Source organism: Nomascus leucogenys, chromosome 9 (genome assembly GCF_006542625.1).
Source record: "Nomascus leucogenys isolate Asia chromosome 9, Asia_NLE_v1, whole genome shotgun sequence".
Taxonomy (NCBI): domain Eukaryota; kingdom Metazoa; phylum Chordata; class Mammalia; order Primates; family Hylobatidae; genus Nomascus; species Nomascus leucogenys.
Genome location: NC_044389.1, coordinates 59,587,919 through 59,608,832, shown reverse-complemented (window position 1 = coordinate 59,608,832; position 20,914 = coordinate 59,587,919). Strand labels below are relative to the sequence as shown.

General features: G+C 43.5%; 1 protein-coding gene across 4 annotated transcripts in view; it reads right to left on the bottom strand.

Moving 5' to 3' along the window:
• The window catches only part of SHROOM3 (shroom family member 3), a 95,979-nt gene that overhangs the window by 9,544 nt on the left and 65,521 nt on the right, over nucleotides 1-20,914 (bottom strand). For 3 of the 4 annotated variants that reach the window (XM_030819021.1, XM_030819022.1, XM_030819020.1), the window contains 4 exons: nucleotides 18,613-19,494; nucleotides 16,883-17,371; nucleotides 14,094-14,244; nucleotides 2,811-3,083 (listed from right to left, as the gene is read on the bottom strand). In XM_030819021.1, the coding sequence (XP_030674881.1) occupies nucleotides 2,811-3,083; nucleotides 14,094-14,244; nucleotides 16,883-17,371; nucleotides 18,613-19,494 (1,795 nt within the window). The remainder of the gene's footprint in view (nucleotides 1-2,810; nucleotides 3,084-14,093; nucleotides 14,245-16,882; nucleotides 17,372-18,612; nucleotides 19,495-20,914) is intronic. The other variant, XM_030819023.1, reaches the window with a different exon arrangement.

Genomic DNA, 20,914 nt, shown 5'->3' with positions numbered 1-20,914 from the left:
TGTGGCATGTATCCCTGGCTGCCTCTGTGCCAGGCTTCGAGTTGGTGACAGTTGCATTCTTTTACCAGGACCTCAGTGCTGTAGGGCAGCTGCAGCTATGGTTCTGATTGGGGTCCCTTCTCCTTGCCCCTTCAGAAAGAGGCCCATAATGGCTTTGCTGCTGAGGCTATAGCTCTGGGTGAGGGACAATGGGAGAGCCCTCATTACCCCTTCCTGGTTTCCCCCTTAATCCTTCCCACACCTTCTTTGGACTTTCTTCTTTATCTCTTTTGATGGGGCCATTTACTTTCTGTCAGTTTCTAATATTCCTATAGCTCTTTTTTATCCCCCTGCCCCCGAGACAGTCTTGCTCTATCACCCGGGCTACAGTGCAGTGGTGCGATCTTGGCTCACTGCAACCTCTGCTTCCTGGGTTCAAGCAATTCTCCTGCCTCAGCCTCCTGAGTAGCTGGGATTACAGGCACCCACCACCACACACCCGGTTAATTTTTGTATTTTTAGTAGGAGGTTTTGCCATGTTGGCCAGGCTGGTCTCGAACTCCTGACCTCATGATCTGCCCACCTCGGCCTCCCAAAGTGCTGGGATTACAGGCGTGAGCCACCACGCCCAGCCTTAGCTCACTATTTTTAAAAACAAAACCAAGCAATCACTGTATGTTCTAGATATACCAAACTACATGCAAATCAATTCTTAAACATGGCATCTCTTTCTTTTGTCCATAGTATTTCTTCTAAATGGTGAGGCCCTTCCCCTCTCAGTCCTCTTAGAATTAAGAGGTTCTTCTAAACTGCATTCATGTGCCACTGCGTGAAGTCCTTCCTGCCTTATGCTCCCCAACCTGAGAAGTGTTTGGTGGCTGAATTTCTCATTATGTTCAGCACCAGCACACAATTGCTCCTGCATACTGCTTTCTTCCATGAGTTGTGAGTTCCTGGAGAGCAGGGCCTGTGTTTTAGTCAGCATTTGTCCCCAGCAGACACAGCACCTCATATTTGACAGGCTACTGTTAGCTGTTTGTCGAGTGGAAGAAAGGAGGACAGGACACACTTCTGAGTTAGGTAGTATCAGACTATTTCTAGATAAGGAAGCTGACTCAGCACATTTACACAAGGAAGATGCTGAGTGGCGCTGCAGAGTTCCTAAATGCCGAGTCACTTTCCTAAATGTTTAGGATCCAGACTTTTTCTAATCCTTTTAAAATCTATTTGAAAAAGGACATCTTTCCTTTTAATGCAATATATTAGAAATTATTGGCGAATTCATGAGAGCAATGAAAAAGAAAGATGGTATGGTAGGCTGGGCATGGTGGCTCACGCGTGTAATCCCAGCACTTTGCAAGGCCAAGGCAGGTGGATCACCTGAGGTCAGGAGTTTGAGACCAGCCTGGCCAATATGGCAAAACCCCGTCTCTATTAAAAATACAAAAATTAGCTGGGCATGGTGGTGCGCACCTGTAATCCCAGCTACTTGGGAGGCCAAGGCATGAGAATGGCATGAATGTGGGAGCCAGAGGTTGTAGTGAGCTTAGACTGCGCCACTGCACTCAAGCCTGGGTGACAGAGTGAGACTCTGTCTCAAAAAAAAAAAAAAAAAAGAAAAAGAAAGATGGTAGCACTGACAAGAAAAGGAGCCCCTCTTCATGGCTGGAGTAGTTTCCATCTTCTAGCATGTATATACACACACACACACACACACACATACTGTGTGCACATATATATAAAATAATTGTGTCTACTGTTTGTTGTTCAGTATCAGGAGGGTAGGATCTATCTGCTTTGCTCACAAATGTATCCCATGTGCCTAGACTACTAAGTGACACACACTAGACCCCCAGTGACTAGTTGCCGTACAGATGAGTAGATGAAGAATGCTCTATAGCTCTGGAATTCTGTTCAATGTAGTGATACGACTTGGAGTCTGCAGTAGGACTCCTCCTATCCTAGCTCCCTCACTGGGCTGTTGTGAGGATTCCGTGAGACTGCGCATAAGCTCACAGTGCCTGACAGGTGGAAGCTCTTGGTGAATTGTCTCCAGCGGGGTCAGCACTGTTACCTGTCCCCCTGTACCCTCCCTTCGAGGAGGGGGTGCAGTGGAGACATGCTGGTGCGTCCTCACTGAGTGCCTGTGGCCCCTCATGTGAGATGCCCTGGAGCCTTAAGCCTATGTTCCTGCCCCCTCCCTGTTTTAATGTATTCATCATGTTTTTATCTTTTTGGGAAAGAAAGGAGGGAAGACAGTTGAGAGGAAAGAAACTGGTGCCTGTGGTTCTTACTTTCTCTCAAGAATTCCATGAGCCTTAAGTGTCAGCAGTACAGCAGTACATCTTTTTTTTTTTTTTTTTTGATGTGGTCGCCCAGGCTGGAGTGCAGTGGTGCGATCTCGGCTCACTGCAACCTCTGCCTCCCGGGTTCAAGCGATTCTCCTGCCTCAGCCTCCCGAGTAGCTGGGATTACAAGTACACACCATGGTGCCCGGCTAATTTTTGTATTTTTAGTAGAGATGGGGTTTCACCATGTTGGTTCACCATGTTGGCCAGGCTGGTCTTGAACTCCTGACCTCAGGTGATCCGCCTGCCTTGGGCTCCCAAAATGCCGGAATTACAGGTATGAGCCACCACGCCTGGCCAGCATTACATCTTGACACAGAAAATGCCTTCTCTGTTTCTTGGTTACCTATACGTGTATTCTCTCCCTACCCCAAAGAGATTGCCACAAATCTTCCTGAGAGAAAGGATGGCTTCTAATGGTGCCTCTCTATGTATGTGGGCTCTGAGGGAGAACTTGTTGAACTGCATCACTAGGCCACCTACCCTTTCTTCATTACTGGCATCTTCACCAAGGCCGCTAAGGACATTCTCAACACGGGCTAGACGCCCCGAGAGGGAGAGCAGCAGGTTGACCACCTTGTCCAAATCCCCTATGAACATCCTATACTTGTCAAACTCATTAGGCTTGCACAGCTCACTGATCAGAGCCTCCACCTCTTCTCCCAGGGCGTTGTTGAGCTTGATGTCCATGAGCAGGCTCCCCTTCGCCTCCTGGAGGGTCTCCAGCTTGTGAGTGAGGCTTCCAATGAGCTCAGCCTGAAATGACAGATAAGACCGCAAAGATCAGCCAACAGGAGGTGCCAGTGGAAGCAGAAGTCACCTCCCCCAGCCACCTTCTGTCATCTTCAAGGCTCAGCTGAATACCCTCCTCCTTCTCTATATGCAGTGTCCCCCAATATTATGCCATAATAGCCTTCTTTCCCTAAGGGTCTACCATTGCCTTTCTCTAAACCTCACATGCCAACACTTGATTACACACAACCTTGTAATGTTTTCCATTGTGTCATGCTATGTACAGCTTTGTCTTCTAACTGGTTTATTTTATTTTATTTTTTTTTGAGACGGAGTTTTGCTCTTGTCACCCAGGCTGGAGTACAATAGTTCAATCTCGGCTCACTGCAACCCTCCACCTCCTGGGTTCAAGCGATTCTCCTGCCTCGGCCTCCCGAGTAGCTGGGATTACAGGTGCCTGCCACCACGCCTGGCTAATTTTTGTATTTTTAGTACAGGTGGGGTTTCATCATGTTGGCCAGGCTGGTCTCGAACTCCTAACCTCAAGTGATCCACCAGCCTCAGCTTCTCAAAGTGCTGGGATTATAGGCATAAGCCACTGTGCCTGGCCAATTACTCATTTTTGAAAGTCTTTTTAAGACATGTTCTCATTTGATCCTCATGACAATACTATGGGTAAGTAGGCAGGTAGAGTAAACAGTATTCTTATTTTACAAATAGGCCAAGAATCAGAGGAATTAAGGGATTGGCCCAAGGTCTTAGAGCTGAGTTGAATATTAATTGTAGCTACCATTTGTAGAGCAGTTGATATGTGCTATACATATAGAGAAACTCTACATTGATTATGCTACTTAGTCTTCCCAGCAATCTTATAGTAGATACTGTTTTATCTACCTATAATAAGGGAGGAAACTAAGACATTGTGAGGTGAAGTGAACTCAAGTCAGCCTCACTTTAGGGGCCACCCTTGTACAATCATTAGAAATTGACACCAAGACCTTTATCAGAAAGTCAGCCCCTTGTTCTACCTCCCGTCTCCAGTTACCAGAGCTGTGCAATGTGACACCTTAATCACGTATTTCCATACTTATAAAACAGTGAAGCAAATACCCAATATATTTAACTCAAGGAAGGAAGTAAATGTCTTAGTGGCTTCTAGTTTGAATTTATTTATATTAAGTGTCTACTGCTTCTTTTGCACAACAGAAATTAAACTCCACGGTTTTTTAAATTAGTCTTTCATTTTTCTCTTAGCCTAAAATAGCTAAATGGAAAGAAGACAATCTTTTTTAGTTAAAACTTACTTTTTTTTTTTTTACTGCTAAAAAGGTCCCAGCTCAAAAATTCTCTGTATGTACATACACACATGCATACTATATATATATATATATATATATATATGTATAAAATGTGTGTATATACACACACACATGCATATACAGACACATGCACACACATGCACACCCCAAACTGGCTTCAACTGGAAACTTGGTTAAACATAAAGGTTACAACTTCTATGTTGGAAGTATATGTTCATTTTATAGGAAAACCAAAAACAAAAAAAAAAAACAGGAAAAACATATTTTTGACCAAAAGAATTGAAGGGTACTGACAACTTTTTGTACTAGTTCAGTATCAGCACCAGAGAAGGTCCATTAGGAATGTAATCACAATGACTAGGGAAATATTTATTTCTCCACAATCTGCCTATCTTGGAGTTGGACCATCAGAGGTACTTCACAAGTGAGTGAGGTTCATAATGTCCTTGAAATGTCTAAGTTCTGGCTTTAATGGTGACATCTTGTTTTCTCAATCTGCCTAATCCTAGAGGCTGCAGGTGGCTAAAAAATTCACATCCAGGCTGGGCACAGTGGCTCATGCCTGTAATCCCAGCACTTTGGGAGGCTGAGGTGGGCAGATCACCTGTGGTCAGGAGTTCGAGACCAACCTGGCCAAAATGGTGAAACCCCGTCTCTACTGAAAAAAATACAAAAATTAGCCAGGCGTGATGGTGGGCGTCTGTAATCCCTGCTACTAGGAGACTGAGGCAGGAGAATCGCTTGAACCCGAGGTGGAGTTTGCAGTGAGCCTAGATTGCACCACTGCACTCCAGCCTGGGCAACAGAATGAGACTCTGTCTCAAAAAAAATCACATCTGCTGCACCATCTCATCGCAGGTTATAATCTTTGGTTTTCCTCAAGCTGTTAAAATTGCTTATTATTTAAGTTTTCTTATCTTCTCCTGGAAAAATTTCATTTTCCAAAAAAGCAATTCATTGGCTGGAAGCTATGAAATTTACCTGCAAGATAACATGTTATATACCTCCAGCAAAATGCCTGGCAGGGTGTGATGATCTTTCACTGTGATATCAGCGCATAAGGAGAAAATGGCAAGGACACTGGAATGCAAAGCAGCACTTTCACTGTGATATCAGCGCATAAGGAGAAAATGGCAAGGACACTGGAATGCAAAGCAGCAGGAAAAATAAATACTGCATGCTGTTGTGTCTCCCAGCATTCCTGCTGGACTGGGTTAAGACAAGTCAAATATCGTCATTCCTGTTTTTCAGACAGATAATGAGAGAGAATGTCATCTATGTGAAGTCAGCCCAGGAATTTTTAACTCGTAGGGTACATTTCCTAGGCTTGTTGCTCTAGATGTTACTGGAAGACACTTAAAGACAACTGGGTTATACCAAATTGAAAGAGATAGTTACTGGGGCAAAACATTCTTATCACTCCACCCTCAGGAAAAGGCCTTCGGCTCATTCAAATTTCAGGCGTCCATTTCAACCTCATGTCCTGAGAAGCAGAATTTCTAGAATGTCTAGAAAATGCTTTTTAAAAACTATATAGTGGAAAGAAACAAGGTGGTTTTTTTCAGCCCGTTTTTCATTATTTCTATTAATGACTTTTTTTGAAACTAGTATGGTGTGTTGTCATTTCTGGAGGGAACTAAAACACTTATTAAACTATTATTTCATGTGGCCTCATTGTATTTAAAAATCCTGTGGCTCTTAGAGGCTCCTTTTTTTGTTGTTTTGTTTTTTTGCGATGGAGTTTTGCTCTTGTTGCTGGAGTGCAATGGCGTGATCTCGGCTCACTGCAAACTCTGCCTTCTGGGTTCAAGTGATTCTCCTGCCTCAGCCTCCCAAGTAGCTGGGATTACTGGCACCCGCCACCACGCCCAGCTAATTTTGTATTTTTAGTAGAGATGGGGTTTCACCATGTTGGTCAGGCTGGTCTCGAACTCCTGACCTCAGTTATTCACCTGCCTTGGCCTCCCAAAATGCTGGGATTATAGGTGTGAGCCACCGCGCCCAGCCAGAGGCTGGTATTTTAAAGGACATGTGTGATGCTTATCAATTTGCAAATAGGCAGAAACCAAGGATAAGTAGTTTGCTCTCACATGTGGGGGTGAGTGATGAGAGGAGATAACTCATCCTTTCAAATTTTCTGCTGAACTCAGCTCAACAGCTCTCTCCGGCACCTAAGCAGATCAGCAACACTGCAGGGGTGGCCCTGAGGTGAGCATGGTTCAGTGGACTGGAAGGGTCAAAATAACTTGACCCAGCCAAACTGCAATCAGGGTTCAGACACAACCATCCAATCAACCCCATCTTTCCTTCCCAGATCCTGTTTTGGTTTTCAGAGACATCAGTGCTGGGCAGAACCATAAATAAATCTGTCACAGGAGCATGTGTGTACCCCAGGCTTCACGGTACAAGAAAGAACAGAATGAGATGAAAATGTATAGAAGTGATGCAGGGAGGCTTCTGTGGAAAGAACCAATATACATTTTGTGGCATTCTGATTTTGGAAAGTTATTAATATTTGCTGGGCTCTAATGTGATATCTCACGGCTCAGCCATAGATGCTAAGGCCAGAATTACTGAGTGGTCACATCAGTCACTCCTGGCTGAATGTTCCTCAGTTTGGTGGCATTTGAATTTTTTAAAAGCCCTAACAAGCTCCTTAAAATATGAGAATTTGAATTTAAATATGCAGTTAAGAGGGATTTGAGAAACTGACAGCAGCAAGGGAAAGCTGGCTATACTAAATAGCCATTTCTTTGCCAGGCAGATCTCTTCCAAAAAACCTACCAATTTCTACCAGAATAACTCACTGGGGGAGGGAGAAGAGGTGTGTTTTGTTTTAAATAACACACTAGTTTCTCAGGAGCTACTTAATTTGTAAAATCATTTATCCACTTCTCATCTGGCATAAACTGTTAGCTCACCCTGTGTGAGATGCTATTTATAAGAGTTCTTCCTCCAAACATAGCTTCACAGAACCTCCCTCCCACCTCATCCTCTGCAGAAATGGCCTTCTGGACCCTTCCCCACTTCCTGCCAACAGCAGGATGAACACTGGACAAGGAGGCAGGAGGCTCTGACATAACATTCAGCATCAGGCAAGTCACTTGACCTTCTGTTTCTCAGTTATCCACAGCGAGAAGACAATAACACCTGCTGAAAACTCATAATAATGTCTAATTATTCAGCTTTCTCTGTGCCAGACACCATTTAAGTGTTTTACTATTCAATTACTACTTGCAACAACCTGGTGAGAGAGGTATTATTATCCCCATTTACTGATAAGGAAAGTGAGGAGGATAGAGGTTAACTTGTTCAAGGCCATGCAGCTGGTACATGACAGAGCCAGGCTTAAATGCAGATCATCTGGCTTCAGACTTTCATCACTTTATTAAAATAGCTCATAAGAATACTATGAGGCTCAAATGAGGCTGGCGGAAATCACAACATATGATATTAGTTTCAAAAGAAGTCATAATAGAAATAATGAAAACCATGAGGATGAAAAGAAAAACCTTGTTTCTTTCCACTGTTGAGTTTTTCAAAAGCATTTTCTAGAAATTCGACTTCTCAAGACATGAATGTTGAAATGGAGGCCAGAAATTTGAAGAGTTGAAGGCTGGTGCAATCACTTTGGAAAATATGAAAGTATTATACACATTCTAATTTTTTTTTTGTGCAGTCGTAAGATTAGACAACAATTTGAAGATGACACACCACTCATTAGATAGATGTCCGTAGGGGGAATACTTCTTCCCCTGACAAGACCACATTGCCAGTAATGCCACTCTACACACACAGTTGGCCTCTATGTGTCTCCGTCTTGAGTAATTCGGGACTACTAGCCAAGTGGTTGGGATTTAGGAATAGAGCGGAATTCAGCTTAGCTTGTAAAAACTAGGACTAGATAAAGACATTTCTACCATATAGGCTTTGCTGGTGTAATCACAGGTCACTGCAGCCTTGAGCCCCCAGGCTCAGGTGATCCTCCCACCTCAGCGTCCCAGGTAGCTGGGATTACAGGCACGCACTACCACACCTGGCTAATTTTTTTTTTTTTTTTTTTTTTTTTTTTTTTTTGTAGAGATGGGGTTTCACCATGTTGGCCAGGCTGGTCTTGAACTCTTAGACTCAAGAGATCCGCCTGCCTCGGCCTCCCTAAGTGTGGGTTACAGACATGAGCCACTGTGCCCAGACTCTACAAGAGTCTTTAAAACAACTTTAAAAAGAGAGACCTTCTCAGCAAAGAAATAGAAACTATTTTTTAAATGTAAATTTTAGAACTGAAAACTGTAATATTTGAAATTTTTTAAAAAAATCACTGGCAGAATGGAGATAGGAAAGTCAGTGAACTTGAAAACAGACCAATAGAAATTATCCAATCGGAAGGACTGAAAGAAAACATTAAAAAAAAATGAATGGAGCTTGTGGGACAATATGAACCGTCATTGAAATACTGTATCACTAGTCACTAAAGTCCTGGAGGGAGAAGGGAAAGAGATTAATGCATTAAGAATATTTGAAGACAGAATGGCTGAAAACTTCCAGAATTTGGTGCAAGACATAAATTTACAGAATCAAGAGGCTCAGCAAACCCCAAATACGATCAACTCAAAGAAAACTAAGTCCATCCAAATCATAATCAAAATGCTAAAGACTAAAGAGAGTGGCCAGAGGAAAACAACACATTGCATACAGGAGGAACCAATATTTAAAGGACTGTGCGTTTCTCATTACAAACCATGGAAGCAAGAGGAAAGTGAACATTTGTTAAGTACTGAAAAAAAGAGTCAACCCAGAATTCCATATCCAGTGAAAATGCCCTTCAAGGGTGACAGTGGAATAAAGACATTCCTAGATGGAGAAAACTAAAAGAATGTGTTATCAGCAGACCTATTCTAAAATAAATACTGAAAGGAAGTAAGACCAGAGGGAGAGCTGGAACTTCAGGAATGAAGGAAGAGCAGCAGGAATGGGCAGCTGAGAACCAGTGATCTCCTGAGAAAAGCTGACTCAGAGAACAATAGATTCCTTTTGCCTTTTGAAATATTCCTCTAAGTTTCTGAAGCCAAAGCCTGTTGGCCTTCAGAATAGGGAATTATGTGATTGGTTTAAGTAGAATTTTGCTTAATAATAAGGCAGGCTTTAGCCAAAAAATTGACAGCTCTGATTATTTACACTGTCTTTAGTTTTATGTATATGAAAAGTTCAGACAATGAAAGTTTCATATTTTAACTGATACTTACATTTACTTGGAGTATTATTCATCATCTAGGATATATAAATAGAAATATCAAAGTGAAACTAAAGTGTTATTTTTAATTTATAAAATAGTTATTAGTAAACCAAGACTCTAGTTCCTAGCCTAGATATATATCTTAGGTTATTAATAACTTTAAATATTAAATAACAAATTATTACTTTGCAAAAGTTGGTCAAAGGCTACATCCTACCTCAAAACAATATTGGAGAATGGATATTGACCAAGTATCATTTTTCTAAACCATCATTAGAAAAGCTTGTTGTATTTCAGGAAGAAAACTGCATTTTGCTAAATATATTAACAGATGTTTTCAACAACATCACTTATTTAAAACTTTGTGTTTCCAAATCAGATATGTAAATGTAAGTGATACCAATGAAAATTCGATTACACATGTATAAACTTATAGTTCATTACAACAAACTAAAATCTCAAAGGGTTCTCCATTGTCATATGATAAAATCCAAACTTCAGCATTTCGCACAAAGCCCTACGTGACCTTATGACCTACTGGCTCTTGTGAACCCTTCCAGCCTCATCTCCCACTGTTTGTGGACTTCCTTTGTTATTTTCTAAATTTGGTAATTTTTTTTTCTTCTCTGAGACAGGGTCTCACTCTGTTACTCAGGCTGGATTGGAGTGGCACAATCTTGGTTCACTGCAGCCTCTGCCTGTTGGGCTCAAGCAATCCTCCCACCTCAGCCTCCCAAGTAGCTCAGACCACAGGTGTGTGCCACCATGCTCAGCTAATTTTTTAGTTTTTTAATTTTTTTTTTTTTGAGATGGAGTCTCGCTCTGTCGCCCAGGCTGGAGTACAGTGGCACGATCTCAGCTCACTGCAACCTCTGCCTCCTGGGTTCAAGCAATTTTCCTGCCTCAGCCTTCCGAGTAGCTGGGATTACAGTTGTGCGCCAACACACCTGGCTAATTTTTTATATTTTTGGTAGAAACAGGGTTTCACTATATTGCTGAGGCTGGTCTCAAACTCCTGGGCTCCAGCAATCCTCCTGCCTTGGCCTCCCAAAGTGCTGGGATTACAGGTGTGAGCCACTGTGCCTGGCTTAAGCTTGGTGATTTTTTATTTAATCATTAGCCTTTGTTACATTCCAAAATATCAAACTACTTGAAGCACCCTTCTTTACCATACACATTCTATGCTTTTTCTTATCTTTCGGTTTCTCCTTATGCTTTTCCTCTTGTCTCAAATGCTCCTGACTCCCACCGATACATTCTTCAATGCTGATCTCACGTTTTATCTTCCTGGAGGAGGTAAAATCTGACTCTACTCGCTTGAGTTAGGAACTGCTCCTTTGGGCTCCCCCAGTACAGTCCATGTGTCTGTCAGAAGACCAATAAGGTAGTACTAAAATAATCCACCTCCCTTGCCAGTCTGAAGTTCCAGGAGAGCAGACACAGTGTCTTATTCATGTTTGTATGCCCAAGGCAGAGCACAGTGTCTGAAACAGAGAAGGCGTGTTCTCACTAAGCGTTTATGAGCCTAACATTTTACACTCACAAAGTGATGCAAACCCTCAGGCCACTTACAGCCCTAGAAGAACGGATTGAGGGAAGAAGGAACCAACGGAAATTCTAACTGGATGTGGAGGCCTCACTAACTAAATAGCCTTTTCTCATCTTTCTTTATCCCTGAAGAGCCAGATAAGCCCACAGGGCAAGTGGGTATCATCCCCCTGGTGCTGTGGGCAACATTTTCCACAGTGAAGAGAGAAAACAAATGTGAGCTGTTTTTCCTTGTAAGAGTCTGACTTAGGAAAGTGCCTAGCCTTGTTGGCAATAAGGCACCTTCTCACTGAACATCTTAACATGAAAGATACCAGATGCCATCAACATTTGCATACTTACATGACATCGCCTTAAACACTTCTCTGTTAAGGTATTATATGCTCTTACACCCTGCAGCTTAAAAAGCACATTAATATACATCAGTTAATTTGACCCCACAACAGTTATGTGAGAGATCATTACCACTTCCATTTTATAAAGAAAAAAGGGTCAAGAAAGGCCAAACTAGTTGCTTCCAGATTTTTTTTTCTTCTGAATTCTAATCCCATGATCTCCCATCCAAGTACTAACCAGGCCTGACCCTGGTCAGCTTCTGAGATCAGATGTGTTCAGGATAGCACGGCCATAGACTCTAATCCTATAACCTTTCCACAGTGGCCTTCTGGATATTTTTCTTCAGTTAAATGGTAAAATCCAACTTGGGAGTTTTGCATTTTATAACTTCATGAACAAATGTTTATTGAGCACGTGCTAGGTGCCAGGCCCTGGTTATGCAGCTGTGACATTTCCTCTCCCTACGATCCCTTTCACCCTGAGTGAGGTTTTGTCTTCCTAAGCCCGTGACTCCCCCAAAAGGTACTCCAAATGACTCGAAACTCCTCAGTCCTCAAGTCGTGGACACTGCTGTTCTCATATTTTTGGTTTAAAATGGGTTTTAACTGGTTTTAATCTCAAACTTTAGCTCTGGTTAGTTATACCCAGAGAACCTCCAGTTTAGCTCAGTTCTCAGGGCAGCAAGGTTTGAAGGCAGCTGACCTGGGAGCAATTTTTAGCAGGCTTTGGGGTCAGAAAGACATAAGGTTAAATCTGACTTTAGCATCTATTAACTGTGTGACCCCAGCCCTTAAATTCTCTAATTCTGGTTAGCATAAAATGTGGCAGTACAAGTGTCAGAGGAGTTTTGTTCAAGTAAGATAGTACAGCATTGTGTTGAAAAGAAAACCAAACACATGGCCCACACTTGGAATGAAATACATGCTACCTAATGTTGTTTCCCGTGAGGATGAATTAATTCTCTATTTCTTCATATTCCCAGTCTAAAAATACTTTTTGCCACATAATGCTTAGAGTGAGAGGGTGATAATTGAAAGTGATGGGAAAACAGTTAATTGGGTACACATGGACATAAATATTGGGAACAACAGACACTGGGGAATAAAAGAGGGGGTTGGAAGGAAAGGGGACAAAGGTTAAAAAACTACCTATTGGGTACTATACTCACTACCTGGGTGATGCATACAATCATACAGCAAGCCTCAGGATCATGCAATATACCTTTGCAACAAACCTGCCTATGCCCCGATTCTAAAATAAAAGAAAAAAAAACACTTAAAAATTAAGATAGGGAGGAAAAGCAATGAGAATTTGCCACACTGCAACTGTAAAGCAGGTATGCCCACAGGCAGAAAACACAGTAACAAAAAATTGTGTAAAACGTTCAGTTAAAGATGCCATGGCAATGTGGTACATGTAAGGGTGTATACATAGCTCTGTCTTTGGGATAAATATAGACAGACCAAAAGCCAAGTGGTCTTATTTGCAATCAGGGGACCCGCTAAATGAAGTGCTCAGCAGTGCTGGGGTAGGTATATATCGGGGTATACAATGACAAGTATGTAAATAGGAAAACTTTGGGCTAGCAGGGAGCTTGCTACTACAATGGTTGCATCAGCATGTTAGCCATGACCCAGAGGTGCTGCAAAGATCCCTCCTGTCCAATTACCCACTGCTCCTAGGGTCTATATCCTGTGGTTTCATTCCAACAGACATGACAGCTTGGGACACATTGTAGAGCAAATGAAATAAAATCACCAAAATTTCTCTTGGAATCAGGATCACTGAAAACCACTTACATTCCAGGCTCAGCAAGAAGCAAGCAAGCTTTCCTTTGCAGCACGCATGCCTGAGCTGCATAGAGAGCTGCAAGCACAGCAGAAGGCAGCCCCTCTGGTGCTATAGAGAAAGTGGAAGGTGAGAACTTTCTCCCCTGCAGACACAGCCCAGTTTAGATCTTCATGGCATGTGGGAAGACAGCAGCAGCATCACGGTCATTTTTTAAGTGTCTTAACATTTGAATTCTCTGTAGGAGTATCAAATGCTAACAACTAGATTCCAGCACTGCACTTTCAAGCTATTCACGGAAGTCCCGCAAAGAGGGCTGGGGAAGATATAAAGGTTAATATTACTTTTTCTGAGAAGTGTCATTTAACAATTGGCCTCCTTCCCTAAAAAAAATTTCTAAATTTTTAAATTTTCCTTTTGACCATGAAACAAGAAAATTACACACACCATTGGCACTGGCCAACCAGCAGCTGAGAACAGAGTCAGGGTCCTGGTGCTGGATTAGGAGGCTAGGGACTTGGGTTCAAGTCCTGGCTATGAGACTTCTAATAATCCCTCTAAGCTTCACTTCTGTTATTTGTAAAAATGAAAAGGACAGTAGCTTACCTGCCCTGCCTACTCACAGAAAAGCTAAGAGGAAATTAGTTAAAGTGCCACGTAAATCCAAAGTCTAATGATTTTGGTGCAATCTGGTAATGCGACAGGTCCTTTCCCCACCTGCCTCAAGAGGCCCAGTCACCATGCTGATTACATGGACCTTGTCGATTTTTCTGAAGAAAGCAGAACAAGGGCATCCCATTCTTTATTTACCTTCTTTTCATTGACATCTGCCTGTTCCTCTTCCTCATTCACTTCTGCCGGCATCTCTTTGATTTTGTTCAGTAGCTCAGCCTTGGGAGCAGACACACTGTAGTAGGCAGGGCAGTTAACCAACATGCTCACTGCTTCCTTGTCTTCATTCCTGGGCCAAAAAGAGCACAAAGTACAGCCACACAGAGCACGCCAGAGGCTTTGTTTCACTGCAGACGTCAATCCATTCAGAGGCGCGTAACAATTCTATTTAATTTCTTTCCCAGGAATTAGGATAAACTAGTAACTGTTAACTAATGAGTGATTACTATGTACAGGGCTGTTGAAGCCAGGCAAACTTGGGATGGAAAACCACCAAAGAAAGGCAGCATTAGGGATGACAGCGGGAGTCAAGGCTATGGCCTCACCAGCTGAGTCTGGAGAAGACATTTAACCTCTCTGCTTTTGTGATTCATATAAAAACGATACTCCTTATTTCAGAGAAAGGTAGTGTGGAACCATGACTCAATCAATGTGAAAGTATTTTCAAGGTGCTGCACAAACCTCAGGTTTTAGGTCAATTATTTCCTATACTCCTTTGGTTACATGTAATCTTTCCAGTGCCTACTATGCATTGTTGCTTGAACACACAAAGAGTTTCCTTCTCAAGTGTGCTTGCTATCCCATAAAATCCTGGGAAATCTGCAGTTTGCTGGTCCGCAGTGAACTAGTACAAGATATAAAATCTACTCATTGATAATATAATAGGGATGTTTTAAGGCTGAAGAAAAAACTCAGAATTGAGAAACCTGCTATCTAGTGTTCTCTGTTTTACCACATTTGAGTTGCCTTTCAGCCTATAATTCACATCCTACCCACTGAATAAATGACTCTATGGACGTATGATTCTCTTGGAGAGGAACTTTATTCAATCTTGTGATATTATTTAACATCTAGCCCCTCACTTTACTATGAAATAAGGAACCACAGACACAAAAAATCATCTTTACTAGTTTCCTGCTTGATAACTGTCCCAGTAAGCAACAATGACCACATTTAGTCCAGTTAATTGAAAGACAGGGAAAAGATTTTCTGATACATTTTTGTTTGTTTTTGTTTTCAGATATGTCCACCGCCTTACAAATGGGATTCTCCGGCGTATGACCAACGCTCGCAATGGCTACTGGCCATCTCATGCCCAACAGGACAATGTTTATTTCCACCAGGAGATGGCGCATACCTTTTTTTTTTTTTTTTTTTTTTTAATCCCCAGGAAGGTCTCAGTGCTGCAAAAGCTACATGACCATTCTGCTTCTCAACTGACAGAGCAAAGGTATATTTCCAGTGGTAATGCTAGGAAATACTTTGCTAAGGATGTTACTTTGGTCCTTCAGCCAGTGGTCAGAGAACATTCAGCCAGTGGTCAGAGAACAGAATGACCATACTGCAACCACCCATGGTGAACTGACTGGCACACCCACAAAAATCTTATCTTTGGGGTCCCCATAGTACCCAGTGGATTGCCTTGCACATTGTAGGTGCTCAGTATGTGTTTGCTAAAGATGTGACCCTGGATAAATCACTTCACCTCAATTAGTCTGTTTCCCAAATCTGAAAATAAAAGTGGGGGAATGGACAAGGTGACAGTTAAGGCCTTGAATCAGAAGAGCCTCTGACAACGTGACAAATAGCTTGTAAGTATCACATAGCTCTTTCCTTTCTCTCTCCCCCACAAAATGAAATGTGGTGTTCCTGTTAGTAATTTAGTTAGGATCAGTTGGAAATTTTTAAAATGCAATCCCAAATTTGGATAAAATGTTCTGTTTTTATTTAGTCTGGAAGCCACTAACTGCTGAGTCCCAGACTGTCAATCCACAAAGATTTCACTGAAAATTAAAGGAAAATGAAAGCTACTCAATCTTTCTCATAGTAGTCTTTTAAGGAAATAAAACATGCAAGAAAATACTGCAGTAACCCAGGAGAAATGAAAAGCATCAAAAACACAGACTGCACACTGGGACACATGTTACATGGCTGGCTCAAGGAGCTTCAGAAGCAGAGGCTCACGGACTGGGCCAAACCAGACAGTGCGCCCCTACTCAGACCTTTCCTGATTTTCAGGATTTGTGCCAACACCCACCTTAATGCCTCAGAGGTAAGGGTCAGTGTAGTACTTGAATCTGTTTCTCTAGGCTCTCCTCCTTACAAAGCCCTTCCCCTCTCAGTCTTGGCAAGACGTTGGCCACGCTCACCACTTCCACTTGCTCCTTTCCCAGCACCGAGCTCTGGGGGCCTCTCTGCCAGAGCAGCTCTGATACAGAACGGGCAAGTACACCTTTGCTGAGCTGGGGGGCACTGTGTAATTGCTGGAGACAGGCACGGTCATGGGGCTGTGATCAAATCCAGGTGCCATCATTCACATGTTCAATGACCTTGGTGAGCATGGTCTTAATTCCTCTGTACTTCAGTTTCCTCATTTGTAAATAGAGATAAAATTGGCAGCCACCTCAGAAAGTTCTTGTGAAAATTAAATAATGTTGATATAAATAAATTAATACGATGTTTGACACACAACGTTAACAATGGGTACTAATGGCAATTATTATCATTATTACTATTTCTTTGTTGTTGCATATCTGTCCCACATCCTTACTCCCAGAGCCATTCCTCCAAGACTGAGATAAAATGTCACTCTTGGTTCAGGAGCTGTGGCAGTAGGAAAACATCAGGCAATTAGTCCTAGACTTATCATCATCCCCATGGAAGGAGTTTGATTGTAAGTCTCTCTGAGGACATTGCCAGGGACTTACCTCTTGCCTTGACATCCTGAAGAGCTGACAGTTCTCTGTATGGCCTTCCTCTTTACACTGTTTTCCTTCAGCAAGTTCACATCTCGGGGAAACAAACCTTCCATCAGGTCCATTGTTGTCTTCAGCCTGGAGTCTGGGTCCAAAATGTCTGCTAGAGATTTGTCTTGGTGGACAATTTCCTTGGCCAAAGCCTCGGTTCTAATGTCTTCTGAACTCTTCTGAGGATCAGAACTGACTTTCTTTTCTAAACCCTGAGTTCCATTGACTGGATCATGGGTGAGGCTTTGAGTTTGGATGTGTGCTGGCTGCCCACCAAGAGACCCAGCAAGTTGGGGGTGAACACTCATGAAGGAGGGTGGTGTGGACTCAGCCTCTGAACCCTTGATAGAAGTTTGGAGTCTGGAAGCCAGTGTCTGACTACCTACCACATGGGCTGCACCAGGCATGTGCCTTTCCCTTGCAATTGTCACTTTAGAAAGTTTGTTGGAGCTGCCAGGGATATTTAAAAAAAAAAAGAGAGAGAGAAAGAGTGATAAGAGAAGGGTGAGGATAAGAGGGTGGAGGAAGACTGAAGGAGAAGCTTTCCACATCAGGGCTGTAGCTTTCCACATCTTCCACATGTTACTGACAGAGCTAATGTTAAAGAATATGGCTTCTGATTATAAGTGGGTCTCCTGATACTGAACCCGAAACTAAAAACATTTACCTACCTAGTCACAGGTCATGCTAGACACACAAACATACATAGATAGATACATAGGAGTAGGGTGAGATAGTCACATTTCTGAGATCAACCCCTTCTTTAGAAAACAACAGCACTCTAAAGGGGCTCCTGAGCCCAGCAACTGGTCAGGAGGTTGTCATCTCCTGAGGAAGATGGACTAGGAACTCAGTTCTGGTGAATGTTGCTGTTAGATTCCAGAGATTTCTGAAAGGTCTAGGTTAACAGGGGGTAGTAGTAGTAAGTCACTCTTGTGGTGTTTAAAGAAAGCCACTCTAAAGGTGCTGTGAGGCAATGTGTTTTTTTGGTGTTTTGAGAGATTACTTGTTCTAGGGACTATGTGTTGGGGAATGCTTCTTTCTCATTCTCCTAGCTTCCAAGAGGTTTTCCCTAAACATTACTGACCTTGAGCCCTACTCTTTATTCCTCCCTATGGACGTGGAGTGATTTTGGAAAGAGAAGCTGAGCATTCACATCCCAGTCTCTTCTCTTTCGAGGCTGAGGCTGCCTCAAGGCTGTATATATTAATATCTATGTGTATTTGTGTGTCTAGCATGACCTTTGACGAGGTAGGTAAACCTGTTTTACTTGGGGGTTCAGTATCAAGAGATCCACTTACAATCTGAAGCCATATTCTTTAATGTTAGCTCTGTCAGTAATAAAAGTGATGTTTTTGTCTTCTATATGCCCTCCTCTTTTGTCTTATTTCCTGATTCAGAACTCAGCCAGGGAGGAGGGATTTACTTGGACCGCCTGAGCCTATCCTGTCCCCAGAAGTGAAATGTGCCCCTTGGGTTCCAGCTTTCATTTCTGCCACCCTGACTCCTCAGTACCCAATGACACTGGTCCAACTACCTCCTGAGGCAAACAGATGAACAGTGTCCTGAGCTGAGCTGTATAGAAACATCTCCATGCCAGGGCTCTTCTGTGGCCAGCAGAAGGACCTGGGCCACCTGGGGCATGACACTCTCCTGTTAGTGAGGGAAACCTGCCCAGTCTGCTCACTTACCTGGAGTGCGGCCCCTCGGGATCCTCACTGTCCAGCTGCGCCTCACACACAGTGTGGGGAGGAGGTGGAGGGAAGTTCTCCATGCTATACACCGGGGTTTCCTGACTCGGTGGAGGAGGTGGGGGTGGGGGAGGAGGTTCAAATGTGGGGCTGGGCGTGGCCTTGGGGTGCGGATCCCTCACAAACACTTCATCTTCATAATCCTCGCGAGGTGGCGGGGAGTCCCGCAGGACGGACTCAGATATTCGGAGGGAGATCCTCCCTGGAGTGCTCGGGGCCCCAGGAGGTGTGTCTGGGTCAGAAGTGCTGCATAAACTTGGAAGACTCTGCTGTTTTTGATAGTGCTTCAGGTTTGCAAAATCAGGGGCTGAGGATTCCTCAGGAAGGCTGTCCTCTCTGGCTGCGTGGGCCCACTTTGCTTGAGAAGGAGGTGGCCACTGAGGCAGCGAGACCCTCTTCCTCGTTCCCTCTTCTACCCCATGCTCTGGGCCATCGCCCTCACAGCCTCTTGGACCGGGAGGCTGGGTCAGGGTGTGAGCATTGCTTCTGTGGGTCATGGCAGGGGTGTAGGGCGAGAGAGGCTGTCGCCCCGTCTGACCGTCCTGTGAGCAGTAGCCAGAGGGAACAGCTGAAGGCAGAGGGGTGCCAAGTGGGGTCAGGGGTGCAGCCCTGGTGTCTGTGAGCTGCCCTTGCGTTCCTGCCAGTGGTGGCCTGGGGCAAGGTGTCCTGCTGGCTTGCCTCTGATGGTCCGGGGTTCCAGGACATTCACTAGGAATGGAGGAATCACCAATGGCTTTGCAGCCTGAACCACCCCAACGAGGGGTGAGATGGTGGAAGAGCTGTGGCATCTCTTCTTGGCCTCTTTCTGAACAACTGAGTGACCTGGAACGGCACACACACAGGAGGGTTACAGCTCTGAAGAAAGGGCAAACATGCAGCCCAATGCTCCTTACATAGATGAGAAAAGCATTTAAGAGGAAGGAGGACCTCCTTTCCTTCCCCCAGAAACTGTACACTGTCTTCCCTGGCTGCTCACAGGAAGACCCAAGTTAAACCAGTACTAGGCAGGCATAAATTCGTACAGGAAAATGTCACATGGAATGACTGGGTTCACAAGGCATTTTCTTTTATTAACCCTCTCACCACCCCCACATCCTGTACACACCATGCAACATAAGGCAGCTTTTGAGGACAGGCTTCAGGATATAAAAACAAACAGTACATTTCTTCAGCCCCTTTTAGGACTACTTCAGGAAATAGCTCCCAGCTCTGGGGAAAAATAATGCTGCCTTCTGCTCTCCCAGTGCGATCCCCACGGGGGAGGTCTGTTTTGAAAGCATTTGCATGGGCTGCTGAATTTGAAGGTTTTATTTACAACTTTTGCTTACTCTCCTAGTGTTTTCATTTCATCTGATGAAAAATAAAAAAGAGGGGGAGAGTCTTACCTAAGGAGCTAATGGGCAGTTACCTCTGGAGAAAGAGGCTGGCAATAATAAGCAAATATAGTACATGGTGATTTAAACAACTGTACTCTAGACTCCGAGGAAAAACCCAACAATTCGCAAAACTTTTGTTATTGTGTTCTAAAGGAGAAAAATCCACAAAACAAAACAAAGAAAAAAGAGTCTGTGGTACCGCCTGCTATGCAAGAGTTAATGTGAGGATAAAAAGCTCTCCAGCAAACCCACCGGGATTTGTACATTCCCTGTCTGCAGTTCCCTGACTGGCTATGTGAGTGAATCTGGAGTGCAGATGGCACATTTCATCTCACAGATCTGACTCCTCTGAGGGAGTGGTGACTCAGTCCCACATCAGAGCAATAATACAGGGCTTGCCACAAGATCATCCAAGTGCCAGGCAAGCAGAATGCAGCATGTGGTGGAAGAAGATGGCAAAGAACCAAATTAGCTCTTCTCATGTCTTTATTTTTCCTTTATGATACATAGATGCAGATGATGGAATAAAGGGCCCACCTCTCTCTCTGATGCAACCCCTCCCTTCCCATGACCGGTCCCTTGCATTCAGACATGGTTTCTTTACCAGGAACCTCTCCATAGAGAAGTGTAGCCACTCTGCACTTCCTGGTGGCTTCCCGCTGGGGATGCTCTTCACTTCTGTCTCATCCATCGTGGCATCCCCAATACCTGCCATCAAGTACCCCCTCAGCAAGTGTCTGTTGAACAGTGACGTCTCCTTTGCCCGGCTGCTCTCCAGACTGTAGCATACAAACTGTTTTTAAACCCAGCATCCTTTAAAAGGATGTGGAGTCAGCTGAAATCTGATGTTTTAATGACTAATTCAG